Genomic DNA, 16877 nt, shown 5'->3' with positions numbered 1-16877 from the left:
ATGGAAACAAGAGAATTGGATTTTAATTGCTTATTAACTCATTTGCTCCCAAAAACGTATAAATACATTCTATTTTAAATATTACCATGCTCACAAACATGTATTTATACGTTTGTTTGTTTTTTTAATGCTAGAACATATAGAAGGCTTTGATGCAGCCTCTGAATTGAAGAGAATGCTTCAAGCAATGGTAGTTATTACAAAAAAGGTCAGCAGGTGGCAGCAGAGTATAAGAGATCAACCAGGGCCATGTTGCAACAAGCTCTTTTTGTCAGTCTTATCACCAGTGATGTGAATATTGATGAAAATTGCTGCAAAACGGAAACAGATAGAAATATACTTTTTTTTTTCCCTGATGAAAGAAGAGACTCGAATCTTTAGGTAGGTTCCATGTTTTGATAGCAATAGGACACAATATTCTGTGGGTCTTGCAAAATAAGAAAATCGTGTATGTCCAAATTTATGGGTTTTGTTTGTTTATTTGTTTGTTTAATTTCAGTCAAAACTTGGAAGGAGATACATGCCTTTCATTGGACAACATATGTTTGAATGTACTTTTTGCATTAAATTAAATACACAAACTAGTCAAGTGTGAGTACTTTGTTGAAAGATGGTGTCAGCTCTTCTGGAGGTTGAGTGATTTTTTTTTTTTTCATCTTTGACCTCAACTTGCACACAAACACGCCCCTTCGTTTTCGCCACTCATTCACAAGCTATCCGACCAAAAGTGATGGACGGCGATCGCCACGGCAACGGTGGACTCGCTGGCCAAAGCAGAAACAGAAGGTTGCGGCCTTGTTAAAGAGCCGCCTCTATACGGACAATAACACGACTTATGACGAGTGAAAGTGTTGCTAAACAGAACACAAGAGCTGGATTGAGTAGGAGGTACACAATATTGTGTGTTTGTGAGACAAATGGCAAAGTAAAAAGTGATTCAAATGTTGAGGCGGAATTAAAAAGTGTGGCTAATTACAGAGCAAAGACAAAAACAAGATTTAAAAATCCCAGCAGGATGCGCGGCGGCAAAATGCAACACTCTCGTTTAGTGTTCTTGTATGCTGTGAAACCAAGAAAAAATGACAAATTAAAAAACAAACACACATTTAGGAAACACCTGCACAATCTCATGAGATCCAGTACAGAAACGGGATGAAACCATATTTCCTCATAAACCTCAGATCAATCAATCAATCTTTTTCCAATTATTAGATGGTATATTATATGTATTTATTTGGAAATCTGGAAGTGAAAAAAACAGGTTAAAGAGTTATGGGGGGGCTTTCTAGCAATATGTAATTAATGCTCGGATTTTAGTTATCATAATTTTCCTATATTCCTAAAAATTATATTTTCATGAAATTTACCTGTAGTTAATATAGTATAAAATATTTTATATTCCAAAACAGATCAATATAGTCAAAAACAGAGTTTAAATTAAAAAAAATAAAATAAATAAAAAAAGTCAATAAATAAGGCATAAATGAGGCGTACGTCTTAAACTTGGATGCCCACAATGTTGTGGAGTTGATCACAGGGGTCTCAAACATGGAGAGACACAACATTGTGGAATGACCATATATCCGAAATTCAAGTCTACAGTACATAAACATAAACACAAATCATTACGAGGCTGTACATGTCCACGGGTAGGCAGTAGGTACTGCTGTTTTGGTTAGCAACGTATCCATCTATGGTAATCAACTAGTAGTGGAGTTGTTGTGCAGTTGCTGGGTTCACATAGTTTTCATCCTGTTCCAGCAGTTACCTGGGAGTGCGCGCCTTGCCACTCAGCTATGTCACCACGGACAAAAACAAAAAAGCGCTGACAGCAAAAGTGTGGAGAGAGTGATGAGACCTCCCGCAGACCGCCGTCGTGCGAGCTCAGCTAACCAGGCCTCGGAATCTCTTTTCTGGCTGCCCCGGGAGCCCCCCCCCGAGGCAACGGGGTCCTGCTGGGGGCTCAGAGCGGGGCTTACTAACGGACAAAAAAAAGACAAGCGCTGCCCGGACAACTCATACTGCTATTGTTTTTAGGATAATTACTGGACTGACAGCCAGTCCAGAGTGGAACCCGCTTTTTTTTATGGGTGTACAGAGCAGTATGACGGAGCGGAGCGAATGGTTGTCGCAGAGTCAAGAACAACAGGCAAAGCATTCATATTTTTGATTACTAAATAAATAGAGCTCAACTTTTTTTTTTTTTTTAAACACTTTTAGGATGGATCACTTCTGTACACTTACAGTATTATGTTATGTTTGTGAGGCGAAAGAAGACTTAAATCCTAGTCTGTGCTGCCACCATGTGGTAGCACTGAAATAATACTTGTCGAGCACTGATTTAAATGCATTCAAAATATTTGGCCACTAGAGGGAGATCTCCAACCACTATTTCACAATGATTCAAAATAAAGTGACGCTTCGGATTTTTGTTTTGTTGTTGTTTTTTTTAAGACACAATTGGCCAATTTCCTATTATGGGCAACGATGCCTAGAAAAAAAAAATGCTTTGGGTAATATACAACATCTAAAAAAGGTAACTAGGGTGGCACGAAGTCCTGCAGAATTCTGTTTACATTTTTTTCCCCAATACGAAATGTTGTATTTATTTATTTATTTATTTTTATTTTTTATTTTTTTTAAACAAATGTCTTATGAGTCAAAACCTGAATCAACTGTACAGGCAGTGGCTCTTGATATTTAGCAAGTTAAAAACCTCACTTTAATTATGAATTGCAGTCGTACTGGGGCATTGCATAAACAAGTTAACCAGAGTCAAACATAAAACAATCAAATAAAGTAAGAGCATTCCACAAGATAAACAAAAGTATTAAGACATCACAAGAACGTCGCCTCTTCAGCATGAAAGTCAAAAAGGGTACAAAAAGCCAAAGAAAAAGCGCAACACTTCCTCTGTTTCACTGAATTGTTTGTTGTATTGTTTGTAAAACGCAGAGAAAAGTGGCAAGAAAACAGATAATGATGAACTCTCATTCTGCAGAGACACAAGATGGTGCCATGTTCATCTTGAAATGTAAACTTGCACATGTGTTTCTAAATGTCAATTGTAATCCCTGGATGGGGGCAACTATGCGGGGGGTGTCCCGGTCACCTGGCCCCGACTATCGCACCATCGTGGCCAAGTCTCTAAACGAGCGGCGCGAGGTTATTTCAGGATGTGCGGCTTTCAACCTCTTTATCTGGGTTTGTCCACCACTTGTCCTTGTCTTCCTCCTCTTTGCTATGTCAATACGACATGTTGATTTATGTGTGTGTGCGCATGACAACATTTGTCAAGTGAAAGTGGAGTTCAAGGGGTGAGGCCAAACTGAGCGTTTTGCGAACTTTTGTGGTTGCTCCACAATGTCGTGTGTCTATGTTCTTGTTCTGTTAATTCGACTCAGTCTCTGACATGTGATTGCTGCACAAAGGCATTCCACAATGTTGTGTGCACGTTATTTAGGGTCAAACTTTTGTGGTTGTTCCACAATGTTGTGTGTCTATGTTCTTTTCTGTTACCTAGACTCAGACTCTGATATGTGATTGCTGCACAATGGTGAATCTTTTTACCTTCTATAGACATCAAAACATGTTTTTGAAACACACACACACTATTGTGGGGCGATCATGCAACAGGAGGGGAATTTGCATTCAAGTCATCTGAGGGATTGTGTAACAGTGTGTGTGCTGCTTGTTTTAGTTTGCAAAAGAGTTGGCTGAGTGGTTAAGTCTTTTAACTTATGTGTGAACAAGAGTGCTGATGAGATAATTAGTTAGTAGAATTATCATAAAATGATATCACACGAGCGCTGCAGAGAAAAGGAACCTCAGCAAAAGCAGCCGTTTTGGCATACGACCTATCAGGGACAGATGGCCGCCTCCCCTTCCTACGTCCGGTTCCTCCTCCCCGTGGCGGAGGCTGGCCCTCTGCAGCCGAGAGGAACTTGTCAAAGGATTATAAGTCCTCCAAGACACGCCGCCCTCCTATTTTTTGCTCCGAGCAGATTGTCTTTCCAGCATGTCAGTAAACAGCTGGGCAAACACTCCGAGTCACTTTATCAATTGAGGTGACGGGTAACTTTTTATGGCTTGCTCTGGTTTTGCATTTAGCCTCACGGAATGCAGCTTAAATGCCATCAATGCTAAAGTAAAGTGATTCATTTGCATCTCAGTGTCACTATCATAAAAGCTTTCACTTTACAAACAGTGGTGGAAGAATGATTTTAATGTTGACCATTACCACACAAATAGAAGTCAATTACTGGAAAGCATTTTTAAAAATCTAAATAAAGTTAAAATAGCAAATATTAATTGAAGACACCAGACATGTGATGCTGTCAACTAAAGGCATTTTTGCTACCTTTGCGTAAATTAATAAAGCCGTGTGATATAAATATTGACTAGTATTGCTCATACTGTACTGAGCAGCTAACCCTTTCCATCTATAAAATCCAACTTAGTTTTCCTAAAGGTTTTGCCACATTCAACTTGTGAATCATGTGTATTAAAAACACCAGACAGTCTAACTGAAAATTTTTCCTTCCTACATGATTTGTATCACACACAATTAGGCTTGAGGGGAAATGACTAACTGCAGGAAATTATGGATTTGAGTGGAGTAGCTACTTTGAAGATAGAATCAAGTGAAGCAGTCATTATGGCCCAAATGGAAGAAACTAAAGTCTAGTGTATGGAAAATTAACATACATGTATGCACACACACAAAAACTAAAGCAGTTGGATTCCGGTGATTCCGGATCTAGTTGCTAAGCATGTCAGCAGCAAATGTGACTTTCGACTTTCTGAGTGGCTTACCTGTTAAATGCAGAAGTTTCCAATGTGGTTCTCCTGTGTGAAAGATTATCCTGCAATAGAAACATAATAAAAAACAAACAAACAAATTATTACTATGACTGGCATTCATGTGTAAATATTTAAAATAACGAAATCGCAATGTGGCAGTGTATGGGCTTATCATTCTATCCATTTTCTCTATTTACACATCAGGTCGTCCACTGACCTACTAATCACTAGGGGGTGCTATAGCCCGGTCAGAACTTTTTGTAGCACCAGTTTACCCTCGTCAGCATTTTATTTGATATTCTAAAAGACGTTTAGAAATTATTTTCTCAGCCCCAAACCTCAGAACTGATGAAGGCTGATGTATGTAGGAAAAATCCTCAGGATGCCACAGAATTTCCAATCGTTTTGTAAGACGCAACATGGTGCACACAAAATTAAAAAACAATAAATAATTGAGTTTTAATTGACAAAATGAGGTTGCTGAAGCGGAGGCTTTCTCGCAAGTCTGCCCACTTCCTGACACATTAAGGAACGTGCTCACGCTAAAGCCGCGAATTAAAGCACGAGGAAGGTTTTTAATAAAAAAAAATATGACGTATGTCACCTCTCGTAGCCTGTAAAGTGAATGCTCTTGCTGGGCTCAGCGACCCGGCTGAGAATTTTGAGAGCGAGAAAAACTCTCGCGTCGTGGATCAACATTTAAAATGGAAACATGCGGCGGGCAGCAGTGTGCTGTGACGTCAGCGCGGCTGCGAGCTCAGACCCAAGATGGCGGAGGTGAGCGGGCTGAGGAGCAGAGCTCACTTCGAGCCCAACTGTAAAAACACACGAGCTAAGCAAGGTAAGCGGCTTCTCTTTCCCCCGGCGACCTCCGCGGACGCCGTCGCCGCGTTTGGACGGCCAACGAGTGGTCGGTTTGGAAACACGATCGGCGGCTAGTTCGGGTTTGTCTTTTGTCCCAAGGCTTAGCTAACCCGCTTTCCATTAGCCTCGGAAGGCGCGCGGCGGCGTCCACGTTCGGGCTTGTTTGTTTCGCCACGACAAAAACAAACCGGACTCAACAGCGCAGAACAATGAACCACCGCCGCCGCGATACTAGATATTCCTACCCAAAGCCGAACTCAAGTGAAAGTACTGTAATACGAGTCGGAGCCGGACACCCCAAGCATCTCACGCGCGACACCTGTCCCGCGCCCCCCCTACTCTTCCCGCGTCTCTGCCACTTTCACCTGGATACGAATCAGGCGACCGACTCGATCCTCATGCAGGGCTCCATAAGCGACGTTCAAGTAGCGAAGGATTTCGTGCTGAAAACAACATACAACACACTCTTGGGATCAACCCCGTCGTTCCGCTAATAAACCGGATATTTTTACACGGCCTAATATTAGTACGCTGGCTGAGCATCCATGTAATGAGGCTAATAATGTTTTGCCGCTTGCTTGCTCACTCACTGTTGTGGATCGTCAACGCTTGTTGTACTGATCCAAACTGCATCGTTTTTCATTTGTGAAATAATCATTCGTCACAAAAATGGCTTTACTGTACAGGGATTTTCTGCCATGTAGTGGAAGAATATTAAATTGTAAAAAAAACACTGGCATAGACGGATGCATTGGTGTGATGCTTTTTGACCCAATATGAGCAAAAGTGGATCATTTGCCATGACACACCTAATGGTCTTTGGCACTGCTTGGGGAATCACTGGACTAAGCTAACAATAGATTAGTATGTTGTTTTATTTTTGCCCCAATGCTTTTGTCGTGGTAGAGTTAAGCGCTTGCCATAGATGTGTTTATTTGTCAAAGGCTTTTCTTATGACCGCTTTTAAAGCACGTTTCAAACTCAAAAGGCGTTTAGTTGTGGAACTAAACGCGTGTAATTTTTGTCGGCTAAAACAAACAAACAAACAAACAAAAACACTAATATAGCCGGTAAATCCTTTATCTTGCATGTAGCTTTGTCTACTTTAATACAACCCTGCTGCTCTTCTTGTGCACTTTGTCCTCTTGATCTCTCAACAATTGGACGTTTGCCCCGCTCACATCCAGAGAGGCCCTGGGATAGGTTGATGTTTTGTTAGAGAGTTGGTGGTGAATTCACTCTTAAAAAAGGCTGATTCAGGGTTTTTTTGTGTTTTTTTTAGAATGCTTTTACATTCATATAGGTCAATTTTGTGTGGTTCGAATAAGCTTGTACAACACACGATGCCGGTCACGGTCGATAAAGCATGTGACGCTGCTGTCTTGTCTTCTCTTTGGTCAGCGGTGGGCATCGGGATGTAAACAGGGAGAAGTTAGGTGCAAACGCTAGACGCTAAACACCAAGCTCCCACACACGCTGATGTGCATATACAAGCTATACGCTTAAACAGGTTTTAGTGCAAAGTGGGATTAAATTTGTGGAATGTTGGTATTTAACTGTGCACACAGGCGCCTCTTGTTTCCCAACCACTCATCTGCCAGTGTGCACTGTCATTAGCCGCGCGGAGGAAAGTAAGGAAAAGCTAGTTTGAAAAAAAGCCTTGTTGAGATCCAAATTTGTTTTACTGAAACATTGCATCGATATTTAAAGGCTCTTATGAGATCCTGTCGTAACGTAAAAGATCTGTCAATTATCAGCATTTGCCTTTTATGCAGAGGCCATCGAAGATGAAATGTTGCTGCAGCAATTAATCAAATCAAGTAATTTGACTATTTTTCATTTGATTTTATCATATTCTGTACACAATAGCGACATGGTAAACGGAAAGGGTAAAGGGAGCTTTATTGGCACTTTTTTTCTTGACTTTTTTTTTTTTTTTTGTAGCTTTGAAAGCGATTAGTGCATGCCGCATTTATAACTGAAGTCGGTTGTGCTCAGAAAGCCTTGCCAGAAATCCTCAGTGTTGCAAGAGGGCTTTATGCAAACAACTTTTGCCCTTTTTTTTCCCCACACGAGAGATTACAAATGGCAGGGTGAGCGTGTTCTAACCGGCAGGTCATTGGTTGATAGTTTGCTTTGGCCCCATCACCCTCCTTTTCGAGCGAGCAACTTCCCATATTGGGAGTCCAGGGAAGTGAGGACCCGGTGTGGGGATTAAGCAGCTTCACATCGATGCTCTTTTCTCGCCCGATATGGATGAAGAAAGTGATGCGAGACAGAAAAAGTCGTCATCATGAAGTGATGTGACCTTTTTTAGTGTGCGCACGCTTGGAAAAGCGGGCCGGTTAACATCTGCTCGGCAAACGATAAAGGAGCAAGGTGGCTAATTTTAGTTTGCCCTCCTGAGGTGGCCGCGCACGAGCTAGCGTTGTCAGGAATTAGCATAGCATCACACGGGCTAAAGGCGACTCTTCAAAAATGAACAATTACAAGCGGGGAGATGGAAGCATGACGCATCGGGACGAGGTTTTTCGGTGAAGGATTTTGAATTATTGACAAAGTGGGGATGAGCGCTACCGCCTGCAGCTGCGGTGAGTGGATGGCGGCACTCAAACCTTAATTTGTATGAGGCCAAGCACATTTGAATTGGTAATCAAATGAATTGTTTTGACTGTCCATTCAGGAAAGGCTGTAGATCAGGGATGGACAACTATCGGCCTGTGGGACCCATGTGGCCCTCGCGCCAATCTGAATGGCCCCTGGATTTTCATTTAAACTTTAAAAAAAAAAAAAAAAATTCCGGGGCAATTTTCACAATGCATTTCAATGTACTGCTGTCAATATTTTTAGAATCAATTGATAATCTGTAAATTATTTGATCAATTGTTTCATTTTAATTTTGCATTAAAGTTTATTACAAAAGCATTTTTTCACTGATTAGTGTTTATTAACCAGTGATATTGGGGGTTATTTTGTACTTTGTATAAAAAAAAAAGGTGGGAGGTGGGTTGGGGGGCATTGATGTTTGTACTACGAACAATATTTGATTATTTAAAGTTGTTGATTAATTTGATAATTGATTACTTGACGATTAATCAATTAATTTCAACATTTCAATGGGTAAAATTCTACACGGATTTTTGCTATTCTCAGGCCAGCACATATTTTGTCCATGTTTAAATAAATTATTATATTATTGATCATAAGTCTGGTTCGGAAGTGAGTGTTCTCCTATGTGGCCTCCCAGTAGCAATGGGGAAAAATTGTGGCCCCGTCCATCATTGAATTTGCCCATCTTTGCTGTAGACACTGTCCTTGTACTTTTTGGTCTTGAGTCGTATGTGATTTTTGGAGCATGGCTATTTTTGTGTGTGTGACCTAGATCCCTGCACCGCAGCGAAATAAGACTGAAATGCAGTCAAAGTTGGTGATACATGCTGTGTGGCCCACATAGGGCAGAGATAATCTCACTTTTTTTTTTTTTTTTCCCCTGGAAAAGGCTCAAGCGGAGTCCATGATGTCCCCGTCGTTCGACGCAGTCACAGGCCCGCTCTAGCCCGGCCCGAAGACCTGGATGATGACTTTCTTCCGGGGAAGATGAACTCCGACTGGGTTACGGGGGCCGGCCTCACCCCGTCACCTGATGAAGGCATTCAGGAATTACAGGTTAGGCGTCGACACGCAACATAGTTTGATGGCGTCGGATAGACCTTGCTCTTCAAAAAATGTCCCGGTCCGGTCAGGACGAGGAGGACGAGAAGGCCCGGCCCGTGCAGATCCTGCTGGCCAACGAGGACGAGCACAGCTTCGAGCTGGACGCGGCCGCGCTGGAGAAGATCCTGCTGCAGGAGCACGTGCGGGACCTCGACGTGGTGGTGGTGTCGGTGGCCGGCGCTTTCCGCAAGGGCAAGTCCTTCCTGCTGGACTTCATGCTGCGCTACATGTACAATCAGGTGAGACGTTTAGCAAACGTGCGTGTCAAATGACGCTTGTTGATGTTTGTTGACATAAATCACGGAAACGTGATACAGTGCAAGCGTGGCGAGCAGGATCATCTTCCAGCTGTTTGGTCTTTCAAGGCCGCTCACGCGTGATTTGGAACGTGAAATTCTCACAGCTATGCGGACACGAGTCTTCAAGTGAAACAAGTTTTTCCAGATTCTTCATGGGGAAGCGTTGTCATTTATGATAATTTTTTTTTGTCTTTTGAAAGTATGGCCAGGAGTGAATTTCTGTCATTCATATTGCAACAGTTTTGGTGAGCACGGTCATATACCTCACATGTCTGAGCTTCTGGGTTTGATGATGTTCAAGCGGTGTTAGTGGTATTGGTTTAATCTGTAAAGATGGCGCACTGGCATCAACAGTAATCAATGTCCACAGACACTTTACCTCGTAACTCACTTATTTGCTCTGGAAGTTTGTTCAACCCATTAAGGCCGGGAGCGCATGACCGCCCGCTCAAGCCAGGAGAGCTGATATGTCATTTTGTTTTGAACAAATCGCTGTCTCTTAGCCGATTTAAATGAATTGGAATATGCACGAGGGTGTGACGTGTGCCTCATTAGCATGTCCTGGAATTTTAGTGGAGCGTTTATGGTTGACATAGATTCGCTGGAGTTATGAAATAAATGACGCGATTGACAACGGCGCTGGAGAAATTCGAATCACAGTGTAACGAGTCGACAGTGGCTTACTGTTAAGAATTCTGTTTGTTGACAATGAGGCTGTTGAAAATTTTGACGGCTTTGTAAATATTGTTGAATTTCTAGGTAAACTTATAGAGCACCCATAGGTTTTCAAGGCATGTTTTGCCAGACACTTTATAAAAGGCCTTAATGAGTTAAAACAGACTTCATGGCCACTGCGTGTCAGAAAGTTTTCATAATGTTTGCTCACCTTTCTCCTCTCTTTGCTTGCGTGCGTCAACAGCAGAATAAGCAGTGGATCGGAGGTGATGACGATCCACTGACCGGCTTCACCTGGAGAGGAGGCTGCGAGAGGGAGACCACGGGGCTTCAAGTTTGGAGCGACGTCTTTGTGGTGGACAAGCCGGACGGCAGCCAGGTGGAGAAAAGGACGTGTGGTCATCTTTTGATATGAGAGGATGCGTTGTCTGGTTGTCACGTCGCTGTCGCTGTTTTGAAGGTGGCCGTCCTCCTCGTGGACACGCAGGGAGCCTTCGACAGCCAGTCCACCATCAAGGATTGCGCCACCGTGTTTGCCCTCAGCACAATGACCAGCTCTGTGCAGGTTTGGTCTATCCTTTTAAAAAAAAAAGAAAAGAAAAATACATCTTAGAACATGGGAAACATGTCTTGTATTTCTTTTTAGGTGTACAATCTCTCGCAAAACATTCAGGAAGATGACCTGCAGCATCTTCAGGTTGGCTTCGTCCGCCGTATTTAAATCTTCCCAAGCTACAGGTTGTTTTTTTTTTTCATTTTGTCTTTTTCCACTCACGCAGCTCTTCACAGAGTACGGCCGCCTCGCCTTGGAAGAGATCTACTTGAAACCTTTTCAGGTGCTTACACTTTCTCATTCAAGTGTCTCCAAATTTAAAACTACAAAGCTTATTGTTTTTAAAGCGTACTTGTATCGCCATCTTGTTAAAACGACCTTTCCGTTCTTCTTTTAGTCCCTCATGTTCCTCATTCGGGATTGGAGTTTCCCTTATGAGCACGACTACGGCCTGGAGGGAGGCAACGCTTTCCTGGAGAAGCGACTACAGGTGAGACTATAAGATTTGCGATGTCCCAAGAAACGCGTACGTAACGTTTATGGTAAAAAAATAAAAATAAATACCAAAATTAAATTTTTAAGACATGAGAGAAAGTTACACATAAGGGGAAAAAAAATCTGCAAGTATGTTCTCACTCTTCTTATAGGGTGCGGTGCACTCTGACCAACACAATATCTTCACCAACCACAAGATTCCACCACTAAACTCGCTGTCTGATGTAGTACCAAGAGTGACCTGTGAGAGGCAGCATGGGGCATCAAGGCAAAAATGTGGTAGTCGAGCAAGACCACTGATTTGGATAGCCGATAGGCCAAGACTTTTGAAGTCGCAAGACCGCCATATTGCTCCTCCCAGGAAACCTTTCTCGACTTACGATACATTTACAGTATTGAAATTGGAGAATATTTGAGACAGTACTTAGTAGAAACAGCATTTTATGATGTTTTAATTTGTTAAACATAAAGAAGAGGACTTCAGACATTTTACAACAAAATCAGTTGCTAAATCTTGTCTAGGAACAGGCCAAGCTTCCTGATTGGCTGTCGTTTTGACACAACCGATTAGGGGGGGACGATTCCTCTATTTACGTACTGATCGACAGGGAGGTAGAAAATGCATCAAATGTGACCGTAGGAAGTTACGTGGTGACGCGTGTGACGCCATCCCCTCGCGCAGGTGAAGCAGAACCAGCACGAGGAGCTTCAGAACGTCCGCAAGCACATCCACTCGTGCTTCTCCAACATCGGCTGCTTCCTGCTGCCTCACCCGGGCCTCAAGGTGTCCACCAACCCCTACTTTGATGGCCGGCTAAGAGGTAAAAATCTGTAAATGTAGACGTAATGTTGCGCGTCAGGCGACATCAGCCGTTGGCGTGTTTCAGACATTGACGGGGACTTCAAGCGGGAGCTGTCGCGTTTGGTGCCTCTGCTCCTGGACCCCGAACGACTGGTGGTGAAGCAGATCGGCGGCAACAAGGTCACGTGTCGGGACCTTGTGGAATACTTCAAGGTAGCTCTTTTTACACAAAGATGCCACAAAACAAGAAGAGCCAGCTTTTCAATAACATGAATCTGACACCATGTTAGGCGTACATCAAGATCTATCAAGGTGAAGAACTGCCTCATCCAAAGTCCATGTTGCAGGTTTGCCGTACTTTTTATTTTTTATTTTTTTTTTAAACCTCACCTGTTATGCCCCATAAAGATTACCAATCTCAATATTTGTTTGTTTACTGTTTCCCAGGCAACAGCAGAAGCCAACAACCTGACTGCCGTAGCAGGAGCCAAAGACATGTACAGCAAGAACATGGAGCAGGTCAGCATTTTTCAGTTTTGCATAAGCGTCTATGAAAAATGTGTATTATGTCTTCAATTTTACCATTTTAAAATGTATTTTGTTTCGCCTTTTTGAAGCACACAATTTCTGAGGAATATTAATACTGATTTAACAATTGACAATGTACAAAAAGTTGTCTGTTATGAAGACGTTTGTATTTGTTTAAAAAAAAAAAAAAAAAAAAACACTAAAGTACTCACTATGAAGAAGAGACCGGTATTAATATTGTGGTTCAGTGATGATACAAAAAGAAACTATTTTCCCATTAGAAAAACATCAGTTTTGAGCCTTGTATCACATATCATATCATGAGGTTCCCACCCCTAATCCTACTACATTATAACATCAACTTAAATTCAATTAATTGTTCATCCCGAGTACCAATTATGGACTCACCCTCTATTGCTGTGCAACTTTCAGGTGTGCGGCGGCGACAAGCCGTACATCGCCCCCGCCGACCTGGAGCGCTGCCACGACGAGTTCCGCGAGCACTCGGTGCGCTACTTCCGCTCGGTGAAGAAGATGGGCGGCGACGAGTTCTGCCAGCGCTACCAGAGCCGGCTGGAGGCGGAGCTGGACGAGGCCTTCGGCAACTTCTGCAAGCACAACGACGGCAAGAACATCTTCTACGCGGCGCGCACGCCCGCCACCCTCTTCGCCGTCATGGTCGTGGCCTACGTGGCGTCGGGCGTGACGGGCTTCGTGGGCCTGAGCACGCTGGCGGCGCTGGCCAACCTGCTGATGGGCCTGGCGCTTCTGGCGCTGTGCACGTGGGCGTACGTCAAGTACTCGGGCGAGTTCCGCGAGCTGGGAACCATGATCGACCTGGTGGCTGAGACGCTGTGGGAACAGGTCAGTTATTGACACAATATGACTCGGTGCACGTTTTTACATTTCTATCATATTATGCATGTGGAAAATATTGATTTCCATATTCCAGTCAGCAACTACGGGCGTACTCGCACTGAGGTTCGTGCGACCTAAGACAACAATGGTCAACCAAACTATTATCATTTTGTCAACTAGCTTAATGCTAACATATAATGTCAAACCCAATAGATGGGCTCAGGGAAATTTGCATGAATGTGACGGAAGCAAAACATTCTCCTTCCTTTTTTTCTTGCACTTCCTCCCACCATCTACCTCCATTTTCTTCCTCTTTCATTCCTGATGATTCTTTTGGATCTTTTTTTTTTCCTGGGTCTGGTGGGTAACCGCTCCTCTTCCTCCCCCGCTGTGCTTCTCAGGTGTTTTGCAAACTTTGCAAGCGCGTGACGAGGGGCGTGGCATGGCCCGCCGCTCTTCTGGCATCGGGCCCGGCGGCGGCGGCGGCGCTCTCGCCCCCCAACAACAACTACCGCCAAAGGAAGAGCCGACGCTAAGCCCGCGCGTTGTCGCGTCCACACTTTTTAGCCGTTTTGTTCACGTTGGATTCTGTGGCCACGCCCACGACAGGATCTCACGGTTGCTATTGGTCTTCTTCTTACAGTGTCTTCTTGTGTTTTTGGACGCCTTATCAGTTGAATTCAGTTTTATACTTTTATTTTTGTTGTTGTTGTGCATGCTCAATGACACCCCTCCTCCCCTATATAATTTCATATTTTTTCCTGTTTCTCAAACACGTGACATTTACATAATTATAGCAAAAAAAAGTAGGTGAAATTTTATCTGGGGGAAAAAAAAGTAGTGTATACATTTTTTAATACATGTAGGTGAAATTGTATTTTAAAAATATTTATATTTTTATATAGTAATTGTTTTTAAAAAGGAAGGTAAAAATATGGAGTTTGAAGTGTGTAGTACTGTATGTAGATAGAAAAGAAATGTAAATGTTTAACAACCAGGAGGTAGAAATGTTCTAAAAATAGTGCATAAATATCTTTAGGTAGTATTTTATCTATGGATTTAAAAAAAAAAAAAAAAAAAAAAAAGACATTCACATTGTCTATTTTTTTTGTATGTAAATTTGCTTTAAAGTATGTTTTAGTTTAAAAAAATAAAAATAAAATACAAAAAATCTAGATGTTATTTAAAAAATAAGATTAACAAATTTCCAGAAGTATTTTTGACACAGAAGATGAGTAAAATATAAACAAAAAATTGTAAAAGGTATTTTAATAATTTATATTTGGGTAAAAATATACTACAGGTTACTTGTTTTACATGCCATCTTTTAAAAAGTGTGAATACATTTTTATTAAATCCAGCATGTAGATGGATACTGTCATTTCATGTAGGTGTAAAAAGGTTTAAAAAAAAAAAAAAAAAAGTTTGCAAAAATTATCTTAAAAAAAAAAAAGCATAAACTATTAATCTAATTTGTGTGTTAAAAAAATATTAGTATGAAATTAAATGGGTTGTATTTCATGACATTATGTAGGGGAGTTTCTTTGATGTAAACATTTATGTCCGATTGTTGTGATCTGTGGACACATCATATCACTGTTTGTCCCTAAATGTTGCTTACTGGGTGTCCTCATGTCCTTTTACCGTACCGCAGGTTCTCAAGCCGCTCAGTGAACATTACATGGAAGACAACGTGCGGCAGACTGTGGTCAACTCGCTCAAAGCCAGCCTGACCGACTCCGGCGGCAGTGGCGGCGGCTCGTCGTCGTCGTCCTCTTCACAGCAGCAGCAGAACGCCAAGTTAAAGACGCACTGATGCACTTCCCCTCTTCATCATCACTCTTCCTCATGTGCTTAGAAACTGTGACGAGTAGATCAACACCAAAGCTTGCAGTGGCCTTTTGCCAAAAAAACAAACATTTTTCTTCATCATCCTCAACCATGGACGCCAATGCGTTGCCTTGAAAGCACAACTTACTCCCAACGAGGTCTTCAGGAAACAAAATGGAGGGCAAACGCAAGCATTAAGAAGCTGCCGTCTTCACGCTCCGTACGTTAAGCCGTGTTTGTAACCTTGTGGCATTGTCATCAATAGAAACTTATAAGAGCCATCCAACCATCGTATTTGGATTTCGGAGTCAAACACCTTTAAGTGGTTTGTAGTCCTAATCCTGCATGGCGCTCAGAGGAGCTAAGGTAGCTGAAGAAGCATTTTCAACTATGCTGCCTTTGGCAACGTTGCACTTCACAGAAAACATTTAATTTTCTCCCTGACTGACATTTTTTTTTTTTTTTTTGACATGATAAAGCCAATTAAAAGTGACATTGAGCAAGTGTGAAGGCTTTAGCTCGCTCTTAACATACAGGTTAACCCCCCGCCCCCCAAATACTTTTGTTTCCTGGCTTTACGTTCTTTACTTGTTTTACCAATTAATAGAAACTTAAATTTGCTCCTTAGCTGACACTGACATTGAGTAAGTTTAAGGTTTTAGCTGGATAAATTGCTTATCTCCTGGAGTTTTTAATTTACTAACTAGCTCAATTCCTTATGCTTTAAGCTTAGTTGGCTCAAAACGGCTTTCCATGGCAACACAAGATAGTGTTGTGTTGTTATAGGACAAACAGTTTCTCTATTCCAAGTTATATTAGAGGCTTAATTTGACATTGACTCATTAAAACCGGTTAAGAGTTCCATTGAGCAAGTTTAAGGCTTTAGCAGGTTTATCTTATTGTGCTAATCGAAGGTAGTCGTTAGCCCCCGCCGCTCCGTTTTTTTGGACAAAACCACGGTTTATTTTTGACGTTTAATTATCACCAAACAATGGTTTGTAATAGTATTAAAACTCTAATGACTCAAAATGTGACTTTTCACCTTGAACGGTCGCGCTTCTTCGATTCTCAGGAGCCAATAAGCTAGTAGTAGCCTCATTTGATCACCTCAAGCGCCAGTTTATTGTTACACCTGAGCCTGCATGTTAGCTGTTTAAATAAACCTTGAATATGTTTTATAGAGAATAAAGCTCGTTTTCGTTTGGCTCAATTTACCTTCCCATTGTCGTCGTTGTCGTGTTGCTGCTGTAGAAGTTCAAGCAAGTGTTCAGACGAGTACGCCAGAAAATGTGATTGGCTGTGAGGCGGAAGTGTGATGCCTGTCCACCTTTTTAAAAACACATTTATGGTAATTTATTTTTTGAATAAAGTGTATACCTTGGGAATAAATCATTGATAAGACCCATTTTTGGTTTTTGGTTTTATTCCACGGAGGGTGCCTGACTGACTCAAGTGA

General features: G+C 42.0%; 1 protein-coding gene and 1 long non-coding RNA gene across 7 annotated transcripts in view; one reads left to right on the top strand and one right to left on the bottom strand.

The window, feature by feature from the left end:
- LOC144001733 (uncharacterized) overlaps positions 1-6206 on the bottom strand; it is a 30451-nt gene extending 24245 nt beyond the window's left edge. The window contains exons 1-2 of one of the 2 annotated variants that reach the window (XR_013278572.1): positions 6033-6206; positions 4816-4865 (exon numbers count right to left, since the gene is read on the bottom strand). This is a non-coding gene — a long non-coding RNA (uncharacterized LOC144001733). The other variant, XR_013278573.1, reaches the window with a different exon arrangement.
- Positions 5347-16826, top strand: LOC144001729 (atlastin-2-like). 5 transcript variants are annotated; one of them, XR_013278570.1, is made up of 15 exons: positions 5347-5644; positions 9167-9333; positions 9411-9620; positions 10600-10734; positions 10816-10920; positions 11002-11052; positions 11135-11191; positions 11306-11398; positions 12086-12224; positions 12291-12418; positions 12496-12552; positions 12653-12724; positions 13166-13597; positions 13993-14209; positions 15246-15393. XR_013278570.1 is itself a non-coding variant. In XM_077496277.1 (14 exons), exons 1-14 carry the CDS (start codon positions 5572-5574, stop codon positions 14125-14127), a joined length of 1854 nt encoding a protein of 617 aa, XP_077352403.1. In that variant the 5' UTR covers positions 5347-5571; the 3' UTR covers positions 14128-14581. The 5 variants fall into 5 exon arrangements, 4 of the variants coding, with proteins under 4 accessions (XP_077352403.1, XP_077352402.1, XP_077352401.1 ...); XM_077496277.1 differs by lacking the exon at positions 15246-15393 and having other exon boundaries at positions 13993-14581; XM_077496276.1 differs by lacking the exon at positions 13993-14209 and having other exon boundaries at positions 5351-5644; positions 10603-10734; positions 15246-16826.
- Positions 16827-16877: the final 51 nt, after the last annotated feature.

This window comes from Festucalex cinctus, chromosome 14 (assembly GCF_051991245.1).
Source record: "Festucalex cinctus isolate MCC-2025b chromosome 14, RoL_Fcin_1.0, whole genome shotgun sequence".
Classification (NCBI taxonomy): domain Eukaryota; kingdom Metazoa; phylum Chordata; class Actinopteri; order Syngnathiformes; family Syngnathidae; genus Festucalex; species Festucalex cinctus.
This window is presented reverse-complemented; position numbering and strand designations above follow the sequence as displayed.